This window comes from Nycticebus coucang, chromosome 17 (assembly GCF_027406575.1).
Source record: "Nycticebus coucang isolate mNycCou1 chromosome 17, mNycCou1.pri, whole genome shotgun sequence".
Lineage (NCBI taxonomy): Eukaryota > Metazoa > Chordata > Mammalia > Primates > Lorisidae > Nycticebus > Nycticebus coucang.
The window spans coordinates 21,426,779-21,452,209 of NC_069796.1; the positions used below are offsets into that span (position 1 = coordinate 21,426,779).

Consider the following 25,431-nt stretch of genomic DNA (forward strand, 5'->3'; position numbering starts at 1 on the left):
GTTTTCCAGACCCCATATCTAGTCATCAGCCTGTCCTGTTGGTTCTGCTTTCACTCACCGCTCCCTGCCTCCACTCAGACCTTCTCTCTAACTGTTCTGTCTCTTGATCATGTGAGGCACCTGGATATGCCAAACAGTCACTCTTTCACTTGCCTGGACCCCCCCCCCCCCCAGGGATTCTCAGGACTCCCACCCTCGTGTCCTCAGATCCTCCTTCCATGGTCAGTGGAATAATGGACCTTCAACAATGTCCACACCCTGACCCCCAGAAACTCTGAATATGAGGTTGCTTAAATGTGAAATATTATATTGTATATGTAATAAAAAAAGGTACTTTGTAGTCGGGATTGAGGTTGAGGACTCCAAGGTAAAGGAAATTATCCTGGGTCATCTGGGTGGGCCCAGTGTAAGCACATGAATCCTTAAAGTAGAAGAGGAAAGTAGGGAAATGTGACGAGAAGGACTTGAGCTGCTGTTGCTGGCTTGGAAGATGGAGAAAGAGGTCAAGGGACACAGGTGGCCTCCTGGACCTGAAAACTTCTGGCCTCAGTCCTCTAACTATAGGGACCCTATTCCAGGAACCTTCAGGAACCTAGGGACCACAGCCCTGCTGGCACCTTGATGTTAGAGAAATCAGTTAAGCCCATTGGACTTCTGACCTGTAAAACTGTGAGGTGATAAATGGACATTGTGTTTATTACAAAAGGAATAGAAAACTATGAAAGGTCTCCACTCAAATATTGTTTTATCATCAAGACCTTCCCTGACCGCTCCATATAATACTCAGACACCGTCTCATCCAGGCCCTCTCTATCCCCATTATCCTGGTTATTTTTTCTCTGTAGCACTTATCATCAGCTAATACGCATTGATTTGTGTGATTGTCTTTACCTCCTCCCCACCGCTCCCCGCCCCAAGCCCATTAAAATGTAAGTAAACTCCGTTAGGGACTTTTCTGTGTTCACTGTGATCTCTCCTGGGACTAGATCTGAGCTTGGCATGGGGTGGGCAGTTAATACCTCTTGAGCAGTTGAGTGGAATTAGCCTTTTGCTCCCTTTCCAGCCTCCTACAGAGATGCTGTCCTCACTGGCTGGCTGAGCCGCACTCGGCTTCTTCCATCCTCTCACCTGGGCCTCGGGGCCCTTTGTACCTGTTCTGTACCACGGGCAGAACAGGTACAAAGCAAAGCTTGCCCCCCCCTTTGCTTTCTTTACTGTAGGTCTATTCTGAAGCAACAACTCTCCCAGGAAAAGTTCCTGGACCCCTGAGTGCAAGTCTGGGCTATACGACACAGTACGCATTCAAGCAGGGTTTTGAAAAGAAGCATTTTGTATTGAGTATAGCTCAGATAGCTTTTTATACTTCCCTTTTATGACATATTCACAGTCCCCTTATAGCAAATCCTTAGTCATAACCTTCATGGTGCTTACAGACTAGAAATTAAGAGATATTAAGATATTAATCAAAACAATTCCTACTTACAAGGTGTGATGTTAGTTGCTACTTCCATTGTCATTAGCACAGAGCATACCAAACTGCCTAGCACATGTCTCAATAAATATCTGTGGAGATGCGTATGTGAATTTCGTAAGAACTTGATATTATACTAAAAGTGAATCATATACCGAGGGTAGCGGGTTCAAACCCGGCCCCAGCCAAACTGCAGCCAAAAAATAGCCAGGCGTTGTGGTGGGCGCTTGTAGTCCCAGCTGCTCGGGAGGCTGAGGCAGGAGAATGACGTAAGCCCGAGAGCTGGAGGTTGCTGTGAGCCGTGTGACGTCATGGCACTCTACAGGTGGCAAAGTGAGACTCTGTCTCTACAAAAAAAAAAAAAAAAGTCATCATCATTTATTATGTTTACTCCAGTATAACTTTAGAAGGCAGAAATTTGATTAAATTGTTTCTCCTCCTGGGCGGCGCCTGTGGCTCAAAGGAGTAGGGCGCCAGCCCCATATGCTGGAGATGGCAGTTTCAAACCCAGCTCCAGCCAAAAACTGCAAAAAAAAATTTTTCTCCTAGTTATGAAAATAATATATACTCCAGTGAAAATTTTAGATATAGAGAAAATTAATAATTTATAATTCTACCAGTTAGGCATCACTTTCACTTTGTTTTCTTTCTGTGCATATGAGGTCTGACAATTAAGTTTGCCAACTCATCCTAGGAAAAGTGCTGTGTACTTCATTGTTGAATATCACTATGGTCACCTCTGAAGTCCTCCCCTTGGGAAACTGTGCCCCTATGCTGGCTAGTTCACTGAGCTGCGTGTCCAGTGCTGCCAACATGAGGGCCAGGTGGGAAGTGTGTGAACTCATGTTCTAAGTGGTCAGTAGCATAAGTATTGTATTACAAATACTTTCTCAGAACAACATTGTAGGTGCCTCTTAATGATTATTTTTCCCTAAAAAAATTCTTCTAAAAGGGACAGATTATTTGGAGCATATAATACATACTTATATGAAATAGTAGGAATACACTTTGCAATGCTGAAAATTAGAGCCTGAGATTACACTTCAAATAATATGATGGTGCCATTTAGGTGGCTTCTGTTTGTAGAGATGGAAAGGATGGCAGGATAGGAGTGCTGGGCCGACAGAGGCTGACCCAGGAGCAGCAGCACGGAGGACGGTGAGCCAGCTCTTTTGAGGGGGTGCCCAGAGAGGGTAGGACTCAGGAAGGACTTGGCTCCAATGGGCTGTGCCAGGGAACTGTGGAAAACCAGAATGTGTCGGTGTGAATTCTGGAGGATTTTGGAAGCAGGTAGAAGAGTTGGTCTTTTTCTGCAGAAGCCACAGGCTTGCGATAAGAAGATACAATCTATAGCTAAGTAGTTTTGAGAGAAGAAAGATGGATTATTTTTTTTCCTCGCTGTAACAAGCAGTGTAAGTGCCCATGAAAACCATTCTCTGTTGGGCGGCGCCTGTGGCTCAGTGAGTAGGGCGCCGGCCCCGTATGCCGAGGGTGGCGGGTTCAAACCCGGCCCCGGCCAAACTGCAACCAAAAAATAGTCGGGCGTTGTGGCGGGCGCCTGTAGTCCCAGCTACTCGGGAGGCTGAGGCAGGAGAATCGCCTAAGCCCAGGAGTTGGAGGTTGCTGTGAGCTGTGTGAGGCCACGGCACTCTACTGAGGGCCATAAAGTGAAACTCTGTCTCTACAAAAAAAAAAAACCATTCTCTGTTTCCTGCTGGAAACTTTATTAACCTGTACATGATTTGCGATGATTGTACCTGCCATTTCAAAGTATCTTACAAAGCACCAAGACACTTATCCAACAGCCTGTACCACAGACATTGTTTTATCCTTCTTTTTTTTTTTTTTTTTTAATTTGGCCGGGGCTGGGTTTGAACCCACCACCTCCGGCATATGGGACCGGCGCCCTACCCGCTGAGCCACAGGTGCCACCTTATCCTTCTTTTTATTAGTGAGGATACTATGACTCAAAGATATTTAGAGATTTGCCCAAATTAGCACATAATGGATAAAATTTGTTTGTTTACATTCTTTCAAAGCAGGATGTACAGGAGACTAATAAAGCTATATAAAAGCTATGTGATAGGAGCTATCTTCCAAATGTTTCATTGTTTAACATGATTTATTGTCACAACTCAGGTAAGCAAAGAACCATCAATAGTCACATTTTATAGAAAATCTAAGTCAAACTTATATGATATTGAAACAAACAAAATACTAGGTAGCCAATGAGCACGTGTGACCTGATGTATTTGAGCGCATTTGTTCTCTCACACCAAATTGATTGATTGGTTTTGTGTCACATTGATACCCTTAAGAGAAGAAAAATGAAGGTTTTTCATATTCAAATAATTAGTCAAGGTGCTGTCACTAAAATTAGTCAGTACTACGGTTTAGATTGAAAACCTGCAATTGTATAAATATCTGTAATCCTATAACCCTATAAATATCAATACACTTAACATCTTTTATTTATGATCCGTAAGATTTATCACATTTTGCAGGGATTATGTCATTATTAGGATGTTCGAAAGTAATATATATATGTGGAAAAAATTTCTAACACTACATAAACATGTAAAAGAAAAAACAAATGTGTCTAGAACCTTGCAGAACTGGAAGTTAGTTGAAAAGTTACTGATTTGTTTAAAGCACCATGACCATAAATAAAATAACTCTCTGTTTCTTGACATCTGAATCTTTGAAACACTCCATTGTCTCTCCACTTTGAAAGGTGAATTTAGCTTACCATCCCCACATATTCACCTTCCTTCCACAGTCAGTTTTAACTTTATATTTCCATTTCATCATTTTAAAAAAAATTAACATTATTCTTTTTTCTTTTGGTTACTTTGCAACTTGAACCTCTTTCTTCACCCACCGACTTTCAGTAGTACCCTGTGACTGCTGATTATTAAGATGAGGCAGTACACGCCAGGCTTCCTTTCACCCAGCCCCTCCCAGGTTCATCTCCCGTCTTCTTCTCTAATGCCATGTTGTTTTTATACTGACAGGTTTTTAAATTCTTACAATCTGTTCTGTAAAGATAATTGTCTTCTAGGCAATAAAGGTTAATTCTAAAAACAACACCATAATTAATGTTTCTCGTAGTAGAATTATATGTGTGTGTATTTATATGTATTTTTTCACTATATAATCAAGAAGTATGTTTAAACTGTAGAGAAGGAAATGCTCCCTATAAATTATTAAATTTGTAGGGCTCAGTGGAAAATATTTTAAGCATTATGTCAAATGGACACTCTTCTTATTATTCTAGAAACTGTACCAAATCATGTTATATTTAATGTGCTTTGTATTGGGGCCTTTACATTACATATAGTTGTTTTTCTTTTTGAAAGATTCAAGCACTTTTTTTTCTTGATAGAAAAAGGCAAATGCTTTGACACTATCATTAAAATCTTAGAAATGATAATTGGTATTAATCATTTTTATTTTCTCCATGAAGACATTCTTGTTGCAGTCCCCTGCCTTCTTACTCTAATTGAATGCTTTTAAGGCTGCAGAGCTGCCACTTTAGAATCCCTTTTTCCCATTTTGTTTTTTAGGTTGCTTCTTAGAATAGATAAAATGTGATTTAAGATTCAGAAAAGGAAACAATCAAATTCTTACACTGATTTTTTTTTAAACTATAAATATACTTAGTAATCAAACATCATACTAATTCTTTACAACTAGGGGGTTTCTTACCTACATCCCCTCATAAAACTGTATGTATTGTGAATACCTTTTTGAGAATCTGGCTCATAAGAGGGAGACAATAAATGGCTTTTTAAGAGATTTAACTTTTTATGTTTATTTTTTAAACTTTATTCAAATTAATATGAGGGTACACTAGGTTACATTGTTCTCACTTTCAGGGGCAAAGTTCCATTTGTAGAAGAGCCCCTCCCCCAGGGGGAGTGTCATACACCCTCACAATGTGCACATTAGGTGAGATCCCCCTCACACCCTCCCTCCCTCTACTCCACCCCCCCACCCCGAACTCGACTATAATGGTATTTTATTGTTCTTAGGAACATGTAATGGTTTATATATTGATTTCATATTACCATGGAGTACACTGGATATTCATCTTTCCATTCTTGTGATACTTTATTGCAAAGAATGTATTTCATCTCCATCTAGGTAAATGTAAAAGATGTAAAGTCTCCATCTTTTTAATGGCTGCATAATATTCTATGGTATACATATACCACAGTTGTTGATCCATTCATAGGTTAATGAGCACTTAGGTTGCTTCCACACTTGGCTATTATGAATTGAGCTGCAATAAACATTCAAGTGCAAATGTCTTTGTGGTAAAATGATTTTTGTTCTTCTGGGTAGATACCTACTAATGGGATTGCAGGGTCAAATGGAAGGTCTACTTGAGGATTCTTCATATTGCTCTTAAAAAGGGTTGTATTAGTTTGCAGTCCCACCAGCAGTATAGAAGTGTTCCCTTCTCTCCACATCCATGCCAACATCTGGTGTTTGGGGACTTTGTGATGTGGGCTAATCTTGCTGGGGTTAGGTGATACGTTAGAGTGATTTTGATTTGCATTTCTTTGATGATTAAAGATGAGCATTTTTTCATGTGTTTGTTGGCCATTCGTCTATCATCCTCAGAAAATTTTCTATGCAAATCACTTGCCCACTTATAGAGAGGGTTGTTTGCAATTTTCTTATTGTTTAATTTGAGTTCTCTGTAGATTCTAGTTATCAGGCCTTTGTGAGATTCATAACATGTAAAAATCTTCTCCCATTCTGAGGGCTGTTTGCTCTGTTTGCTCTTAGCTGTACAAAAGTGTTTTAGCTTGATCAAGTCTCAGTCACTTATTTTGGGTGTTGCTGCATTTGCTTCCTCATGAAGTTTTTTCCCCAGGCCAATATCTTCAAGTGTTTTCCCCACACTCTCTTCTAGAATTTTTATTGTTTCATGCCTTGAATTTAAATCTTTTATCCAATCAGAATCAATTTTTGTCAGTGGTGAGAGGTACAGGTCCAGTTTCAGTCTTCTGCATGTGCAGAACCAGTTCTCCCAGCACCACTTGTTAAATAAGGATTCTTTTCTCCATTGCATATTTTTGTAAAACTTAATCAAAGATTAAATGACAACATGTGACCGGGTTCATCTCTAGATTCTCTATCCTGTTCCATAGATCTGTATCTCTGTTTTTGTGCCAGTACCATGCTGTTTTGATCACTGTAGCCTTGTAATATTACCTGAAGTCTGGCTATGTGATGCCTCCAGAATTGTTTTTCTTTCTAAGAACTGTATTTGCTATTCAGGGTTTTTTTCTGGTTCCATATGAATCAAAATTCTATTTTTTTCAAGATCTTTAAAGTATGACATTGGTGCTTTGATCGGGATTGCATTAAATCTATATATTGCTATGGGTAGTGTGTATATTTTAATGGTATTGATTCTTCCCAGCCACGAGCATGATATGTTTTCCATTTGTTGACATCTTCTGCTATTTCCTTTCTCTTTATAGAGAGAGAATTTTAAGTTTCATAATTCTCTTTATAGAGAGAGAATTTTAAAGGCTAAAGAGAGAATTTCTCTTTATCATTATTATTATTTTTTAAGCGTCAAGAGGTCTTTATTGAAATAATAGCACATTTACATTTCTAATATCCTTTCTACTTGTTTACAATAGATTAAAAATGCTTGCTACATCCACCATGGAATATTATGCAGCCTTAAAGAAAGATGGAGACTTTACCTCTTTCATGTTTACATAGATGGAGCTGGAACATATTCTTCTTAGTAAAGTATCTCAAGGATGGAAGAAAAAGTATCCAATGTACTCAGCCCTACTATGAAACTAATTTATGGCTTTCATATGAAAACTATAACCCAGTTATAACCTAAGAATATGGGGAAGGGGGAGAGGGAGAAGAAGGAGAGGGGAGGATGGGCGGAGGGAGGGTGATTGGTGGGATTACACCTGCGGTGCATCTTGGAACAAGGGTACATGTGAAACTTAGTAAATGTAGAATATAAATGTCTTAGAAAATGCCAGGAAGGCTATGTTAACCAATGTGATGAAAATGTGTCAAACGGTCTATAAAACCAGTGTATGGTGCCCCATGATCGCATTAATGTACACAGCTATGATTTAATTTTAAAAAAAAAGAAAATACCATGAAAAATGGAAAATGCTATGACTATCGTTATCTGAAATAGGAAAATAAATGTAGCTGCTAAACAAAAAAAAAAAAAGAAAATAAAAATGCTTGCTACATACAGTGCACAGACAGTGCAATAATTAGAACCAAAATGACTGCATTTGAAATAAATAAAATAGCCTATGTAATAATTTAAAGTAAAATTACTGTGAATTTTACAGTAATTTTACATTTTGTAAATTTTACATACTGTAAAATTACAATATGAAAATAAAGATACATAAATGTTAGAATCTATAATGCTGTAGAAATAAAATCATTACTCTGCATTACACAAAACAGTGCAAGAAAAAATCCAAATAAGCTTTAGGAGTGCAAAGTTTAAATTTTCCATTTTTTCATTTTATAGAGATCTTTCACTTCTTTTGTTAGATGTATTCCCAAGTATTTCATCTTCTTTCATACTATTATAAAAGGAATAGAGTCTTTGATTTTATTCTGGGCTTGACAATTGAGATTTAACTTTTTAGATTTAAGAACAATCTTCTTTTATTATATCTTTATTGCTTATTTCTACTTCAGCAGAAGATGTTGATTTCAAGCCTAGCGTTAATATTTGATGCATCTTGTTCTAATGATCCAAGTATTTTTTAAGTTACATACATATATATGTACGTGTGTGTATAAATATATATATGTATATGTATATGAAAAGTCATATCTTAGCAGATAGTTGTCCTTCACATATATCTCAGATTCCCAGTTTAGCAGTGTACTACCTAAAACTAGTGTGGAACACTGTAGGTTAACACTTTATTTGTATATAGAATCCTCATCTGTATTTGGCAGACACTTGAGTTACTTATTAGATACTTTTAATCGGTTTTAAACTTAAAAAAAAAAATTTTTTTTGTAAAGCTTCTGGAAGAGCGAGACCATTTAACCTGGAACATATGGGCTAAGTCCTTCCTTAGCTGAAGTTTATTTTATTTCTTAGATATATTCCTGAAAACGTGGGCACAAACCCACATTTTGAAATATTTTGTCATTGACTTCCAGTATAATTTCAGACATATTATCACAAAGGAAAAAAGTTGGTTCTGGCATGTCTTAGAAACCACACTGAGGCCTGGGAATCTTCCCTTTAAAGTAATGGCATTTGATTTTCTTTTTAAATTCTATTGACTTAATAATGTTTCTAGAACTGTGAAAAAAAATTAGCCAGAGGATAAAATAATTTGTTTTGTGAAGTGAACTTAAATGGAAGCCGTAATACATTCATTTAATTACATGCAGCTTCCCTTGCTTTGCGCAGAGGGATGTCTAGAAATCTCTGAGGGAAAGAGAGCTCTAAGAGCTTAACAAGTAGGTTGGACTGTTGTGTAATTTTATCTGAGACAGTTGAAAGGGATACCAAGGACAACATACATTTGCATACTTATGAAAATGTACCCAATTAATTCTCATTTCACTCACCAGATTGGCCTTAAAGTGACAAATGGCCATTGTTGATCAGGATGGGCTGGACATTCTATATTCTTTCTATTGGTGATGGTATAACCTGGTACATTTGAGAAGGGGAAATGCAGTAAAAAAAAAATTTTTTTTTTCAGTAAAATGTTTTGTTTGTTTGTTTGTTTGTTTTTGAGACAGAGCCTCAAGCTGTCGCCCTGGGTAGAGTGCTGTGGCATCACAGCTCACAGCAACCTCCAACTCCTGGGCTCAAGCAATTCTCTTGCTTCCGCCTCCTAAGTAGCTGGGACTACAGGCGCCCGCCACAACACCCAGCTATTTTTTGGTTCCAGCCGTCGTTGTTTGGTGGACCCGGGCTGGATTCGAACCTGCCAGCTCAGGTGTATGCGGCTGGCGCCTTACCCGCTTGAGCCACAGGCGCCGAGCCAGTAAAATGTTTTGTAATTTATTCTATGTGTGTATGTATATATGTGCACAGGTATAAGGATGTTCTCTTTTTATATTGTAGCAAAAGACTATAAATAACCTAATGTTCACCTTAAAATCCTAATAAGATACATTATGACACAATATTACCATACATAAGAATACTATGTATTGTTATGCGGTACATAGGAATACTGGGCAGCCATTGAAGAATGAGGTATACTGTGTCAAAATATGCCAATGAGTAAAGATGTCCAAGATGTATTAAATGAAAAAATAAAGTAGTATAAAGATATGTCTTGAGTTATATAAGAAAATAGAGTAACTTCAATATACATTTGCACATACAGAGTTATATGTGTATAGACCATTTTTGAGAGAGTATTTAAGATACTTGGTGAGTTGGCTAGGACTTACACAAGTCTCTTATGTAAAAGACTTACTTTTCAGTTTATACCCTTATGTAATTTTTGAATGTGTGTTGTTTTCTTTTTGTTTGTTTGTTTGTTTTTTGAGATAGAGTCTTACTCTATTGCCCAGGCTAGAGTGCCGTGGCATGAGCCCAGCTCACAGCAGCCTCATACTCCTGAGCTCAAGCAGCCCTCCTGCCTCAGCCTCCCGACTAGCTGGGCCTATAAGCTACCTGCCACAATGCCCAGCCAATTTTTCTATTTTTAGTAGAGACAGGGTCTTGTTCTTGCTCAGGCCGGGTCTCCAGTTTCTAAGCTCAAGAGATCCTCTTGCCTCAGCCTCCCAGAGGGCTAGGATTATATGTGTCAGCTACTGTGCCTGGGCCTTGATTTTTTTTTTCATAAGTACATATTATTTTTGCCATAAAAACCACACAAGCTAAGATCTGTAAGAGATTCAGAGGGTAAGGTAGCCCTCTGCTCTACAGAGTTGTGTGCTTCTTAAGTAGACCAGTGTCTGGCTCTTCAGTGTCCCTATAACCATGCTCAGGGGAGTGAGTCCTCCCAGAGGTAAGACATAGTTGGGGGCAGAGACCTTATGCCACCCCTCCTCCCAAGTTCAATGTTTCTGCAAAGTCCATTTCAAAGGGCAGAACCTTGGGGGGGAGAATGGTAGAAGACACTGTCATCACTCTAGGATGTTCCTGAGTTTCTCTCGCTTCAAAGTGTTTTGTTTCCCCATGACCAGGACTATATAAGGGAGGGTGTTCATTAGAAGACAGGATGGTGCCGTGGTTAAGGAGGCAGATTCTGGAGCCATGTCTGTGGATTCAGATGGTGCTATCATGGTCAAATTCCATAGTCTTTCTATTTCCTTACTTAATCTCAGTTTCCTTACCTGCAAAATGGGCATAACAGCACCCATCTTACAGGTTTTTTGTGGGAATTCAGTCATTACTATGAGTAAAAGTTTGGAATAGTGCTTGCAAATATAGGAGCAAAACCAGTCCTTGTCCACCTCCTGCCAGTGTGAAATTCCAGAGGTGGCCACACTGACCTCTTGCATACCCTTTGTCCCGGTGTTCAGCCCCAGGTCCAGTATCTCCCACTGCCTCACTGCCCCAGGAGGCCCGCTCTGACCGCGTCTCTGCACAGCACCCATGGCCAGTGCTGCCTCCTCACGCTGCTGTGTTGTTCTTCAGAGCACTGACTATTTCTTAAATCCTGATACTCAAGTTTTTCTAATCAGTGTCCCTTACTGGATAGGCGTGAGCTCCATAAAGGCTGGGCTCTCGTCTGTTCACTGCTAAATGCCACAGTCTGGAACCACTCCTGGGCACAGGCCCTCAGTAAATATCTGTTGGGTAAATAAACAAGCGAATGCCAGGTGCTCTGCTGAGTGCTTCCTAGACGCTACCTTGTGACGCCCCACCTGACTGGTAGAAGGTAGGTAATAATTGCTAGGGATTTGCAAGAGGAGCAAAGTAAGAAAAGGGTTTTCTAGGCATCAGGGATAACGGATGTTCAGAAACCCAGAAAGACTTAAAAAACAAGAAAGAAAGGGAAAAAAAGGTCTAGTATGGTGGTCAGGAAAATAGGATTTACTAAATTGACTCCATTCTTTGCTTCACCTCGTCATGAAAATTCTGATTAGGCAAGTTCCTTTTCAAGAGGTTTTCCCCCCAATTTAGAAGAAAAAATTAATTGATAACAGTATAGTTACATTGTGTATTTTTTCAGCAGTAACATCAATATTAGAATTGAAGTTCATCACAACCTTTCCTTTGTGTGTGTGTCTGTGTACGTGGACACCGGGCATGTGTGTCACCTTCCCCCACCCCAGATCCCTTACTGGGAATTGAGTGCTTGTGAAAAGTAACTGTGGAACTTGGGAATGGAACCGTTCCGTGACGGCCTCTGTGTAATTTGTCTTATCCTCGGCGTTCAATAGGGGGCACTTTGAAGGGTGACCCAGTAGGTTGAGCCTTTCTGAGTCTTCAACCTTCAAGAATCTGTGGCTAACATGCCAATTAAGGTGGTGGTTTTTGTTATGACGCCTTAATAACTGGACTCGGAACATCATTTCATTTATTTCATACAGCTCAGAAGAAGGAGACTACTTTCACTGCTACCACCTTGTCCTGATTTCAGTCTGGGCACAGATACTAAAAAGGGGGCTCTGTGATCTGTTAACCAAGCCCCCAAGTGAAAGCTGTGCTTCTCTTGTTGGCATTCTAGGGGTGTTTTCCTGATTTCTTTTTCTGGCAGAGTCTTTGAAGAATAATTTTCTTTGTTGCATTAGTAAACAGAAATTAGAAAAACAGTGTACCGTGTATTGGAGAATTTGAAACACGTGCCTGTGCTTTTAGAGGAAAGTATTTTTACCAGTTTACCGAAAACAATTATTTATTTATGGATTTCTTGAATAAACAAAATGTTGGTAAAAATGTATCACTTAATAAAAGCAAGTTGCTTTAAACTGAGTCATGCCACAGAAGATTTTGTTTCTGATTCAAAGATGCACAAAAATGCAAGCAGATTTTATGTTTGATGATGTAATTCCTGGCTTTCTAAAACAGTCATATTTATGTATAAAGGAGGAATACAAACTATACAGACCTGTTTTCCTGATGAAAGTATGTGACCTTGTATCTCATATGCTAAATTTAAGTAGTTCTTACTCTTAGGCTTAGAGTAAGCATGCTTTTAGCACACCTTGGTGTTATGTGACCTTAACTATAGTTTAGTTGTTTTCTTTTTCAGAAGGGCAATTAAAATGGAAAATTAGGCTTTTTGAGTAATCGCACAGTATCCCTTCATCTTTGTGTTTACAGACTCTCACTTAGCAAAATAAGGGTCAAAATACAAACTCTGTGGAGTGACAGAGACCTTCTCTTTAGTCCCTGCCAACCAGACTTCCCTCCACGACCTTAACATTGTATTTTCATGAGCATTTCACAATATTTCTCATCTCTTGTTCCCAGTCTTGACCCACTGACCCAAGAATCAAGAAAATGTCATGTTAGTGCCTACTAATTAGTGCGCCCAGAGAGCCTTTTCATCTGGCCTCTCAACCTTCTGGAGATAGGAGCACAAGCTGTCACTCGTATCATGCAGGGAAAATGAGCCTTTACTACATTTTCCCTGTTTTGGAAACAGCAGAATATGGCCAACTGAGACTAAAGATGAATATGCAGGTTAGGAAGAAATTAACCTAAAATACACGACTGTTTGCATGCTGGTCTGTAGATGACACAGCGCCGTCTTCATTGAAATTCCCGTAGCAGAGTGCCGTGTGCCTGAGATTTTTGCAAGACTATGGCTGTTGCAGCTCACTTTTATTTCAATACCGTTATATTCATTTGGTGAAATTATTTTAAGGAAAAAATATTTTCCAATTAAAAAAAATTAAGTAGTTTCCCTTGTTTTTAGACAGGTTTTTAGAGAAGACTGGAGTTTGTTAGTGAGCGTTTGGTTCCAGAGCTCATTAATCAGTGCTGTTGGGCCAGGGTCTCCTGAGCCTTCTGGGTTTTGGGGATCAGCTACTGTAATTAAAGGGATGAAATATATCATGGTCACAAACTTAACCACGTCAGACAATTGAAGGTTTTGAACTAGCAAAATTAATCTTCTTAATTTTTTCCTTTAGGTGTTTAAGATAGAAGTGCTAATGAATGGAAGAAAACATTTTGTTGAAAAAAGGTACAGCGAATTTCATGCTTTGCACAAAAAGGTAACCTTTGTTTCTCGGTTTTTCTTTCCTTTCCTTTCCTCTATGTGGCTGATGGTACAACATTAAGACTCTTTTCTGTGGACCTAAGTGTTAATGTTTCTTGTGTATATACAGTTTCTTTTATCATGAAGCAAATTTCCTTTTAAAATAAATTATTCAGTCCCTTAAAGGTGTGCTCTTTGGTAGGTGGATTTTCTTTTAAGATTTGTTTACTCCTCGATTGTAAAGTGAGTATCAAAAAAAAAAAAAGATTTGCATATAAAAATCTGAGGCTGCAAGCTGTTTGTAGTATGTAGGTTTGGATGTTAGTAGGTTCAGAAAGAATAAGACCCAGCCCCTATTTTATCTATGTAATATACTCAGTGTTCTTTACAAAAAAGGAAAAAAAGCAAATGATCATTTCACAGGAAGAAATTTGTTAATATCAATTTTTACTTCCACGCACCCTGTAGAGGTCATGTACAAGTACATTGTATTCAATGACTGGGAACCCATGTAAAGAGCTCACATCCTTCTTTTGAATTACAAAGAGTCACCTTACAAAACAGATGTTTCAATTACTGACCTAATTCATCTAAAGTCTTAGATAAAAGAGGCTGGGCGTGGTGGCTAACACATGTAATCCTAGCACTCTGGGAGACTGAGGCAAGTGGATTGATTGCACCCACAAGTTCAAGACCAGCCCGAGCAAGAGCGAAACCCCGTCCCTAAAGACCAGCTGGGCATTGTGGCAGGCGCCTGTAATCCCAGCTACTTGGGAGGCTGAGGCAAGAGGATTGCTTGAGCCCAAGAGTTTGAGCTACGTGAGCTATGATGCCAGGACACTCTATTAGGGCAATAAAGTGAGACTCATCTCAACAACAACAAAGAATAATACAAGAAACAGACATGCAAAAGGAATAGGTGAGTTTGGGGGATAAATAGTAAAGAATAGATGAATGAGTACTTTTTTTGTTTTCTATCCAGATTTAATTTTTTTGGGTTATAAATTATTATTGGGATGCTAAAATTGTCATAATAATTAGAAACACCTCATGAAACTGCCCAGAAAATCACCATATGTGAGTCAGTATAATTTTACAATTTTTTCATACGTGATGAAATGTATGTAGTATGTATGTGTATATGTACACACACATAAATGAAATACATACATATACACACACACACACCTGTGCACAATGTGTGGCAATTGAGTTTCTTCACTTTGTTAGAAGTTTGATGGGTAGGGCGGCGCCTGTGGCTCAGTGAGCAGGGCGCCGGCCCCATATACCAAGGGTGGCGGGTTCAAACCCGGCCCCGGCCAAACTGCAATAAAAAAAAAAAAATAGCCGGGCGTTGTGGCGGGCGCCTGTAGTCCCAGCTACTCAGGAGGCTGAGGCAGGAGAATCGCCTAAGCCCAGGAGTTGGAGGTTGCTGTGAGCTGTGTCACGCCATGGCACTCTACCCAGGGCAATAAAGTGAAACTCTGTCTCTTTTATTTAAAAAAAAAAAAAAAGAAGTTCGATGGGTAGATATTAAGTAGTTAAGAAAGATATAGTCTATTTTAATTTCATTAAAAACCTCTTAAATGTGGGGGGAATATCATTGCATAAATGATGTGATAGTGTGATAACTCTAGATTAAAAAATTTTTAACATTTAAAAAAATTATGTTTTCTCACTTTTTTTAGTCAGGAGAATAGGGAATTGAGTATAAACTTTACCAGAATATTATTGAGAGATCAGTGAGACGATTTTCCTCTTTTTTCTTTTGAAGGGGAGCTCTTAAGTTATCTGTACACTTCTCTGTTAGGATGGCATGGGATAACTCACACTAGTTCTCCAGTTAGAATTCTGTTAAATCTAGATGTCTTCCAAAGGAAACAATACAGGTGAATATAGATTTAGACCAGGTATTTCCAGCAGACTTTAAAAAGCACCATTCCTAGAGGCCTCGAAGAGAAGGAAAGAAATCCAGAATCTAGGTCTTGTTCCCTTCTGGTGGAATTCTGATTTTGTTTGTGTGTTTTTGGAGGAGACAGATTCTAGAGAGGTTTCTGCCGCATACCTGATGAAATGAGTCCCTACGACTGAGATTAAAACCAGAACTCCCCTCCTTGCCTGGCCAGTCTGTTCCCTTCAGGCCTCCTCCTAACTTCCCGAGTCAGAATCCAACCCTCCCTGAGCCACAGCTCTGCTGTTCTCTCTAGGTGCTCAGGCACAGCAGGGAGACTGCCACTGAGGCCTGCCCAGAGCTATGTGTGCTTCTTGAGTGGCGCCTGCTTCACCCTCTTCTCTAGTTGGATCTGTTTCCTCCTGCAGAAGAGGACATCTCCCCTGTTGTCATAGGCAATTCTTAGATATTCACGGTCAGAAAAAATTTCGAGATTTTCTGGGACTCGCTCTCCTTTCAATTTCTGTAGTTCTGTTAATAAATCTCGCTAGTCTAATAGTTACATAATGAGGCCTACCAGAGTTAATAAAACAAATTCTCATGGCTCTCAATTTTCATGGTTTAAGCTGGATGTTTGAGACATCTATACAGGGTCGTAGAGATAAAAACAGATTGTGGGGCAGAGTTTTAGTGGGGATACACTGATCTTATGCATCACAGAGTGGGTAGCAGCTGCTTGGAAGCTTTTCCTTTGCCCTACGGGGATTGTTTTAGATTTGACAAAAGGTAACTCTAAGAGGCAGGTAAAGACAATTAAATACAAGTAGCAGGAAGAGTGTAAAGATAAACAAAAATTGGTAATCATGACTGTAACGTTGTGTTTTGGGAGGGATTGAAACAGGTGAAAATTTAATCAGAATGCACAGCTTGTGATGATTGCTGCTGCCCCGTCGCACCACTTCCTCCTTCCGTTGCAATTGTGTTATCTTCAGTTTCCAAGTTTGTCCATATTTGTGACATGCTTTGAATGCTAGCAATTATTTTCCCTTTAGCATAGTTAAATCTATTTTGTTTAATTTTTTTGAAATATTCAACTGCATTCTCTCTCCAAAAACGATAATTGTTTATTTAGTGAGCATGTATGTTACCCTCTTGTTGTTTGGAGAAAAGGCCCATGCCTGTCACCTGGGCTCAGTGCAGTAGAATGATCATGTCTCAGTACAGCCTCTACCTCCTGGGCTCATTGATCCTCCTACCTCAGCCTCCTGTGTAGCCGGACCATAAGTGCTCATCATCACTCCTGGCTAGGTTTTTTATTTTTGTAGAGATAGTGGTCTCACTGTGTTGTCCAGGCTTTTCTGGAACTTCTGTCCTCAGATTGTCTTTCTGCCTGAACCTCCCAAAGTGGTGGGAGGACAGCGTTGAGCTGCCAAACCTTGCCCTGGCCCTTTGCTGTTTTTTTTTTTTTTTTTTTGTAGAGACAGAGTCTCACTGTACCGCCCTCGGGTAGAGTGCCATGGTGTCACACGGCTCACAGCAACCTCTAACTCTTGGGCTTACGCTATTCTCTTGCCTCAGCCTCCCGAGCAGCTGGGACTATAGGCGCCCGCCACAACGCCCAGCTATTTTTTTGTTGCAGTTTGGCCGGGGCTGGGTTTGAACCCGCCACCCTCGGCATATGGGGCCAGTGCCCTACTCACGGAGCCACAGGCGCCGCCCCCTTTGCTGTTTTAATTGGTATTTCTTAAGTTTCTTTAGGAGTTGTAGTCCCTCTTTTTCAAATTGTCCATTTATCTATTTATGTTTTTCTTTCATTTATCTGCTGGGGTCCTAGGTTTTTTTTTAGAGATAGAGTTTACTTTGTCGCCCTCGGTAGAGTGCTGTTGGGTCACAGCTCACGGCAACCTCCAGCTTCTGGGTTTAGGCCATTCTCTTGCTTCAGCCTCCCAAGTAGCTGGGACTACAGACGCCCACCACAATGCCCGGCCATTTTTTGTTGCAGTTTGGCTGGGGCCGAGTTCGAACCCATCACCTTCAGTATATGAGGCCGGCGCCCTACTCACTGAGCCACAGGCGCCGCCCATGGGGTCCTAGTTTTTACACATTACTTTGTGTGGCCTCTTAATGAAGTATTAGCCGTGTGCCAAAAGTATTTTTTTTTTACCAAAAGCCTTTTTTATTTTGGTTATGATATTTAATTTACAAAAGCTTTATAAATTTTTATATTGTCATCCTTTTATCCTTTCAGATTTTATCTAAAATTAGTCATTTCTTTGAGAGCTATGTTAAGTATCTGGTACAATTTTCTTTTAGTTTTTCTAGATTTGGTCTGTTTCAAAGTGTGAACTGTAGATCATGTGATGGCAGATTCTTAGGCACCACCTCAGACATACTGAATTGGAATCTTTGTGATGGAGCCCAGATGATCTTAACACCCGTTGAAGTTGGAAGATTTCCTAGTGTGTGTGTGTGTGTGTGTGTGTGTGTGTGTGTATATATTGAAGTTGGAAGATTTCCTATTGTGTGGTTATATATATATATATATATATATTTTTTTTTTTTTTTTGAGATGGAGTCCCACTGTGTCGCCCTTGGTAGAGTGCTGTGGCGTTGCAGCTCACAGCAACCTCAAACTCTTGGCTTAAGCGATTCTCTTGCCTCAGCCTCCCAAGTAGCTGGGACTGTAGGTGCCCACCACAATGCCCGGCTATTTTTTTGTTGCAGTTGTCATTGTTCAGCTGGCCCGAGCTAGGTTCGAACCTGCCAGCCTCGGTGTTTGTGGCTGGCACCGTAACCACTGTGCTAGGGTGCCCAGCCAGTGTGTGGTTGTATTTTTAAAGGCGTCACTGAGACACAGCTCTTGCTGCCCTGTTTCCATGACACACACTGAAGCTGCCACAAAGTTTAGAGCCTTGCATCTTGAGGTACCTTTCTGTTACTCTGCATTATCCAGAGTTGATTTGTCCTTCCAAATTAACATACTATGTGCGACTTTTTGTTTTCTGTTCCTACCACCACAGTCCAGAATCTTACCACTTCATGTCAGTGTGGCCATAACCATTTCAGATCTCTATCTTCTCATCTGTTCTCTGTGGCAGACAAGTTTTCCTAAAGCATTTTCATCTTCATTGTCTCACTCAGATGTGCCGAAATAGGTCTCCATTGTCTACCACATCACAGATGCTGACTCTCAAGGCCAGTAATCTTAAACCCTATGTCATTAATAGTTCCCGTTGCTACTGTGACAAATCACCAAAAACCTACTGGCTTCCAGTAACACACACTTATTATCTTCCTCGCCTGGGTCAGCAGGACTGCACTCCTGCTGGGGCCTGCAGGAGAGGCTCTGTTTCCTTGCCTTCTCCAGGTTCCAGAGGCTGCCTGCCTTCCTCGGCACGCGGCCTTCTCCATCTCCAAAGGCAGCAGTCACATCACTCCCCTTCTGCCTCCGTCCTCACATCTGTTGTCACATCTGCTCTCTGACTTCACCCTCCTTCTTCCCCCTTGTGGTGACACTGGGCCCATCTAGATAATCCGGGAAAATCTTCCCACCTCAAGATCCTTCACTGAATCACATCTACAAAGCCCCTTTCCCATGTAAGCAAACATGCAATAGATTTAGGGCACTGGGACCTGGACATCTTTGAAGGAACCATTATTCTGTCTACTACTAACCCCTTTACTGGCTGACCACATTTCTCACTCCTCCTCCTAAGAAATCTTCGGTGACGGCCAAGGCAATCTCCCCGTCACCCTGTTGCACGCTGTGAAAGTCGCTCCCGTCTGCCTTTGCCGTGCTCACTGATCTGCTCACACCAGACCAAGACCTTTCAGGTTCTCTTTCACGTCAGCTCACTTTATTCCCTGTTCTATTTGTTCTTAGACCTCCTGTTCCATTTAGAATAGAGCTTTTTACTTGAACATTGGAAACCTTTAAGAGATGATTTACACCTTAGTGATCCCTAGACTTTGTCTAATTAGGAAAGACTTTTTTCAAAATAGGGACCAGGTCTTCTTTTGCACTGTTAGAGCATTAGGCATACCTCCGTATGTTAGGCATTAAATAAGTACTTGGTAAATGGGATATTTGGCAAACATTATGCGTATTTATGAATTACTGGAGAGAGATTTTGATTGGGAAGAAAAGTTTCTATTGCGGGGGATTATTTATGTTCACTGTGAAGAGTGACCCAGGTTGCACTTGCCCTGATTTCTCTGTGGCTCCTACTCTGCTGGTATTCCGTGGGAAGAGCACCACCATCCCAGTGATGCAAAAACAAACCCCATTCTATTCTCTGGGACAGCTCAAGAATAGACCTTTGGCGGCAGGTGAGCCTTCAAGCTTGTAAGCGCATTCCCCTGTGCTCCAGCGCACCTGTCCACACCCCACTACAGCAAAACAATCACTATTTTAAATGGTGATACTTGTGTCCAGGCACGGTGGCTCATACCTGTAATCCCAGCACTCTGGGAGGCTGAGGTGTGTGAATCACTTGAGCTCAGGGGTTTGAGACCAGCCTGAGCAAGAGCAAGAGTGAGACCCCATCTCCAGTAATTACAGAAAAATAGCCGGGCATTGTGGCAGGCACCTGTAGTCCCAGCTACTTGGGAAGCTGAGGCAGGAGGATCACTTGAGCTCAGGAATTTGAGGTTGCTGTGTGATATGATTAGACCATGGCACTCTACCCAGGAGCGACAGAGACTGTGTCTCCCCCTGCCCCAGAAAAAGTGCTTGAAAAGAGTTTTATCTTCTTGGGCCCCAAATCACATGTCTGGGGAGAAAAACCTTCCCTGCGTTGCAGGGAAGCAATGCATAATTTAGTTTACATGCCCTCCGAGCTATTTTGTGTCAATCTTGGCCCACCCTTTTATTCACAAAGGTTTCAGGGAAACATAGTGCTGATTCAGGTTCGAGTTAACTGTCTTGGCCAGGTGTTGTGACTTACACCTACAATCCTTGCACTTTGGGAGGCTGAGGCAGGAGGATCACTTAAACCCAGGAGTTTGAGGTTGCTGTGAGCTGTGACACCATGGCACTCTACCCAAGGCAACAGAGACTCCATCTCAAAAATAATAATTAATCAACTATCTTCACTGTTGTTGTCGCTGCTTTTGGCTTGAATAAAATATTTCATTGCTTATATTTAGTTTGATGAAGTACACATTTCACAAGAACCAGAAGGCTGCCTTGCAGGGCCAAACCAATAGGGAACCCTGAAGAGATGGAGGTGATGGAATGGGGGGAAAGATTAGATTGGTCTCCAAATGTCCATACTTCTTTAACTTTCCCCCCCTTTTTCGTTCTTTTTATTCATGGGCGTGGGGAAAGTATTTCTGATCCTTCTTGTGGCGCATAGTTGCCGTGAGCCACAGGTATGAGAGCAGAGCAGGTGCGTGTGCAGTTAGTTCTGTGTAAATTCTCCTAGCCGTGTAAAAAGGAAAAGGGCGTGGTCACACCAGGAAGAGGGGATTGTGTTTGTGGTATGGAGGAATCTGCTGCTTATCTGTGTGGATCAGAAAGGCCGGTTGCCTGGACACAGCAGGGCTAGGACAGTTAATCATCGGAGGAAGCAGCAGAGGAGTATTTATCTTGCAAGCAGCTGAGCCTTACTGGAAACATATTGTCTGGGTTTGTCTCTCATCTAAGGCAATTCATTACTCACCTACAAATGCTGTCACAGCCCCAGCAGCTGTGATGATCCTCTTCCTCAGGACTCCTGACATTAATGAAAAGGAAAAATGTCTTCAGTGCTGTTACCGTCAAGATTTTTTTTAAAAGAAAGATAGTGGAGTTGATTTTCTGTTCTGAAATATGAGATATGATATGACTCAGTAGTTTCAAAGCAAGTTAGTGATGTTTAAACTGAAACTTACTAAGCTTATTACCACAGAACAATGTAGCATTCCGGCCTTGTTCTTGTTGAGAAATCTCTGCAGCGGTGTTGAGGTGGGGAGATACATATATATATTTTGCAGGCATCATGAATTTCACCTCCTCTTCTCTCTTGCGTCATCAATTCCCTCTCAACACTCAATCAGTCTCTGCAGTTAACAAAATTGGTCCTGCCTTTGGCCCCAGGATTCCCTTCCTTCCACATTCGTCCCCTGCACTGCTTCTCTTTTAGTAGAATTCTCTGATGGAAGAGCCTCTCCCTCCCACTGCCCTTCTTTTTTATTTGAGACAGAGTCTGACTCTGTCACCCAGGTGGAGTGCCATGGCGTCATAGCTCACAGCAACCTCAGACTCCTCTTGCCTCAGTCTCCTGAGTAGCTGGGCACGTCAGGTTAGTTTTTATATTTTTTTTTAGTAGAGATGGGGTCTTGCTCTCGCTCAGGCTGGTCTCAAACTCCTGAGATCAAGGAATCCACTCACCATGGCCTCCCAGAGTGCTAAGACTGAAGCCCCTGCGCCCAGCTCCACTCCCCTCTCTTTGTAGCCCTGGTTACTGATGTCCCGTCATTATCCGGCACCATGTGATCACACCTGCCTTCTCGGAACACTTCCCTGATGAAGTTATGCCCACGCCTCCTCACTGACGTTTCTCCTCCCTGCCTCTCAGAGTTGGGTGTCTCAGACCTTGGTCCTTGTATTAGTTTTCTGTTGCAGTCTAACCAATTTAAACAAATATAACAGCTAAAACAATGTATTTATTACCTCAGACTTGCTCAGACTTATTACCTCTTTACTTGCATTTTACCAGTAAAATGATCTGGGCAGGGTGCTCCAGGCACAGTTCAGTGGCCTGCAGGTGCAGGGCTGAAGTCTCTTTTTTCTTGCTGACTGGAGGCCAGGGAAGCTTTCAGCTCCTAGAGGCCACCCTCAGGTCCCAGCCACGTGGCCCTCTTGTCACTTGACAGCTTACTTCAAGGCTGGCAGTCTGCAGGGCTAAGTCATATACTACATAATTTAATCCTGGGAGTGACCGGCCCATCAAAGCTACAAGTTCTGCCCGTGTTCTAGAGAAGGGGATCGCATGAGGCATGAACCTCGGGGGACCATTTGGGATTTTGCCCACCACAGCTCATTTTCTTCATCTAGACTGACTCCCCGCGGCCTCTCCTTTAATGCCATGGCTCTAAATACCACTCAGGTATTCTGACTCCCAGATTTGCACACTCAGATCCAGATACCTACCCACCATCTCCTTGGATGGCTGTTGGGCATCTCTGACTTAAAATCCCCAGAACAATTGATGCCTTTGCATTAGGGCTGCCTTTCAGTACATTCAAGAGACATCTGACTAGGTTTCTTAAACAGGTAAGAGATTTGTTACTCTCACTTTGCAGGAAAACTAAAGTCAGGCAGTCCAAGGTGGTACGGCAATTCCACGACATCCGTCTTCCAGCTCCTCTGTCTTCCTGCATCCCCATCCTCCCCAAGCAGGTGATGTTCACCCTCTGGTTACAGCGCAGCTGCTGTCCCTGTAGGCATTGTTTCTGCATTTCTGGCAGAAAGAAGAGCCTTTTTTTGGTTAGGAAAACAGGAGCCTTATCCAGTGAACTTGTAGTTCATTTCATTAACTCTGGGCTCCCTAATTACAGGGAACCTGGGAAACTTAAGGATTTTAGCTCAGCATGTTGGCCCTCTGCAGAACACTGTTTGGGGTTTTTTCCCCAAAGAAAAGAAGGGAAGGGATATTGGGGTAGGCACCTCGCAGTGCCAGGCACACCTGTTCGTTATTCACGTGGGTTTAGATTTGGCTGCAAGTGACTCACTCAAAATACTGGTGACATTAAGAGCTACAACTTTGTGTTCCTCTCTCGCATCAAAGTCTGGGGATAGTGTGGTGGTTTCACGATCATCAGGAACCCTGGCTCTTGTTCCTTTGCCATTTTCACCGGGAGGCTCTACCTCAGAGACATGGCAGCTGCTCCGTTCCACTGGCTGTCCTAGGAGTGGGTGGGGACAGGCCTCCTCCTTGGTGCCACCCACCTAAATTCTGTCCCAAGTGTTTGCTCACACCTGAGGAAGAGGGAAAGTCCTACCAAACTACCAGTTAGAACTTAGCGTGCCAAACACAAAAGGAGGTAGAAGGCTATCTGGCCTAGCAGCAGGTGCAATGGAGTCTTGAAGGTGACCTAGAACAACCTTAACACTAATTATCATGTCGTTTGCTTAAACCTACATTTCAGTCCACAGCCCGCTCCCAGTGGGCTCTCAGGGAGGCTCATGAGAGTCCATGTGCACAGTAAGACTCTGGTTCCAAGGTGACCTCTGAATCTCAAGGTGGGCCCAACCCAGGCAGTATAAAAGAGAACCCCCAGCCGTATTCAAGGCCTGTTTACCCACTCGCCATGCCAGTGGAGGCCTGTTCACTGTCTATGGCAAACCTATCTTGCTTTGTAAATTTTCTTACTCTGTAAACCTATCTTTCTCTTCCTCATGAAATGTCGTTTCGTGTGTGCCTTACTTTGGAGTATCTGCTTATTTTTTCCACCCAGAGGCACTCCAAGAACTGAGGACCCAGGCGGCTGCCTGAAACCTTGACGTTTTAGGACACAGACAGCCATCTGAAACCCACCATTTTCACAGGCTCCTTCTTCTTTATGATGTATGACAGATTTCAACTTAGAATGGTTAATGGTGAATATGTTCTTATGAATGGGAGGAATTTATTATTATAGATTTGGCTATCCAGGTTTAACTGTGTGCTGTTTCTTTGCATGTGTAGGAAAGGAGTGAACTTGGTGGGTTTACCCAGTTTTTTAATTAGAACATTAAGATTCATTTTATTGCTGCTGTAATAAGTTACCTTAAACTTAAACTCAGTAGTTTTAAAATACATAGATTTATTTTCTTATACTTCTTGAGGTCAGAAGTACAAAATGAGTTTGAGCTGAAACCAATATGTCCGCAGGACTATATTCTTCCTGGCAGCTCTAGGGAAGAATCCGTTCCCTTCCCTTTCCAGCTTTTAGGAACTTGCTTCCTCCTCTGTCAAGTTCAGTCTTCCCATCTCTTTCTGACTCTGACCCTGCTGCCTCCCTCTTATTATGATCCTTGTGATTCACTGAACCCACCTGGGTAATCGAGTAGAATCTCCCCATTTTGAGATCACTAATTCAGTCCAATCTGCAAAGTTCCTTTTGCCACATAAGATAACAGTCACAGATTTAGAATTTATATATCTTTAGGTAAGGAAGATTATTCTACCTACCACAGGCAGCTCTAGCTTAACTTCCAATAGAATGTTTCTTTTTCCCCCTAAAACTGCTGCCAGGAAAGGGCTAGTTAAGAACCATCATTCTGTTCTCATGAAGGTAAAGCCACGCATCATGGTAGGCACTTTAGTCCCAGCTACTGGGGTGACTGAGGCAGGAGGATCACTTGAGCCTGAGAGTTTAGGGTTGCTGTGAGCTATGATGACATCATTTCCCTCTAGCCCAGGCAACAGACCAAGCCTCGTTGTTAGGAATGTGGGAAAGATTAGCCTCTGAGTTTTTTAGCTCCCTCTCCAAATGATGTTCATGTGGCATTTCTAAGGACAATGGTTATAAACAATTACATTTTGTTTTGCTTTCTTTATAGGAAAAATATGTAGAATAATTTTTTATCACCAAAGTACTTAATACTTGCAAGATTTTGTTGTGTTTATTGATTTTTTAAACTAAATTTACTCCTTTTTAACTCATTTATTGGACTTTTAATTTTACAGGAAAAATAAATCCAATCTGAAATATTCATAGTAACGTGAACAAAATGCAAAACCCTTATACTGAAACCCAAATAATCAGGACACCTAAATAAAGAATTTTTTCACAAAATTTCAATATGATTATATGTTCCTCTATTTTTTATTGGAGATAGGAGTGGTTCATTTTCTTTCATTGGCCGTTTTTCCCCAAATAATGTCATTACAATTAACAGACATTTCTGTTTGTTTGTTTTTTTTCTGTTCTGTCTTTCT

The 25,431-nt window shown here is 41.2% G+C and overlaps 1 protein-coding gene across 2 annotated transcripts in view; it reads left to right on the forward strand.

The window, feature by feature from the left end:
* The window catches only part of SNX24 (sorting nexin 24), a 158,059-nt gene that overhangs the window by 68,767 nt on the left and 63,861 nt on the right, over positions 1 to 25,431 (forward strand). For both annotated transcript variants that reach the window (XM_053566707.1, XM_053566708.1), the window contains one exon: positions 13,565 to 13,648. In XM_053566707.1, coding sequence (XP_053422682.1) covers positions 13,565 to 13,648 — 84 coding nt within the window. The remainder of the gene's footprint in view (positions 1 to 13,564; positions 13,649 to 25,431) is intronic.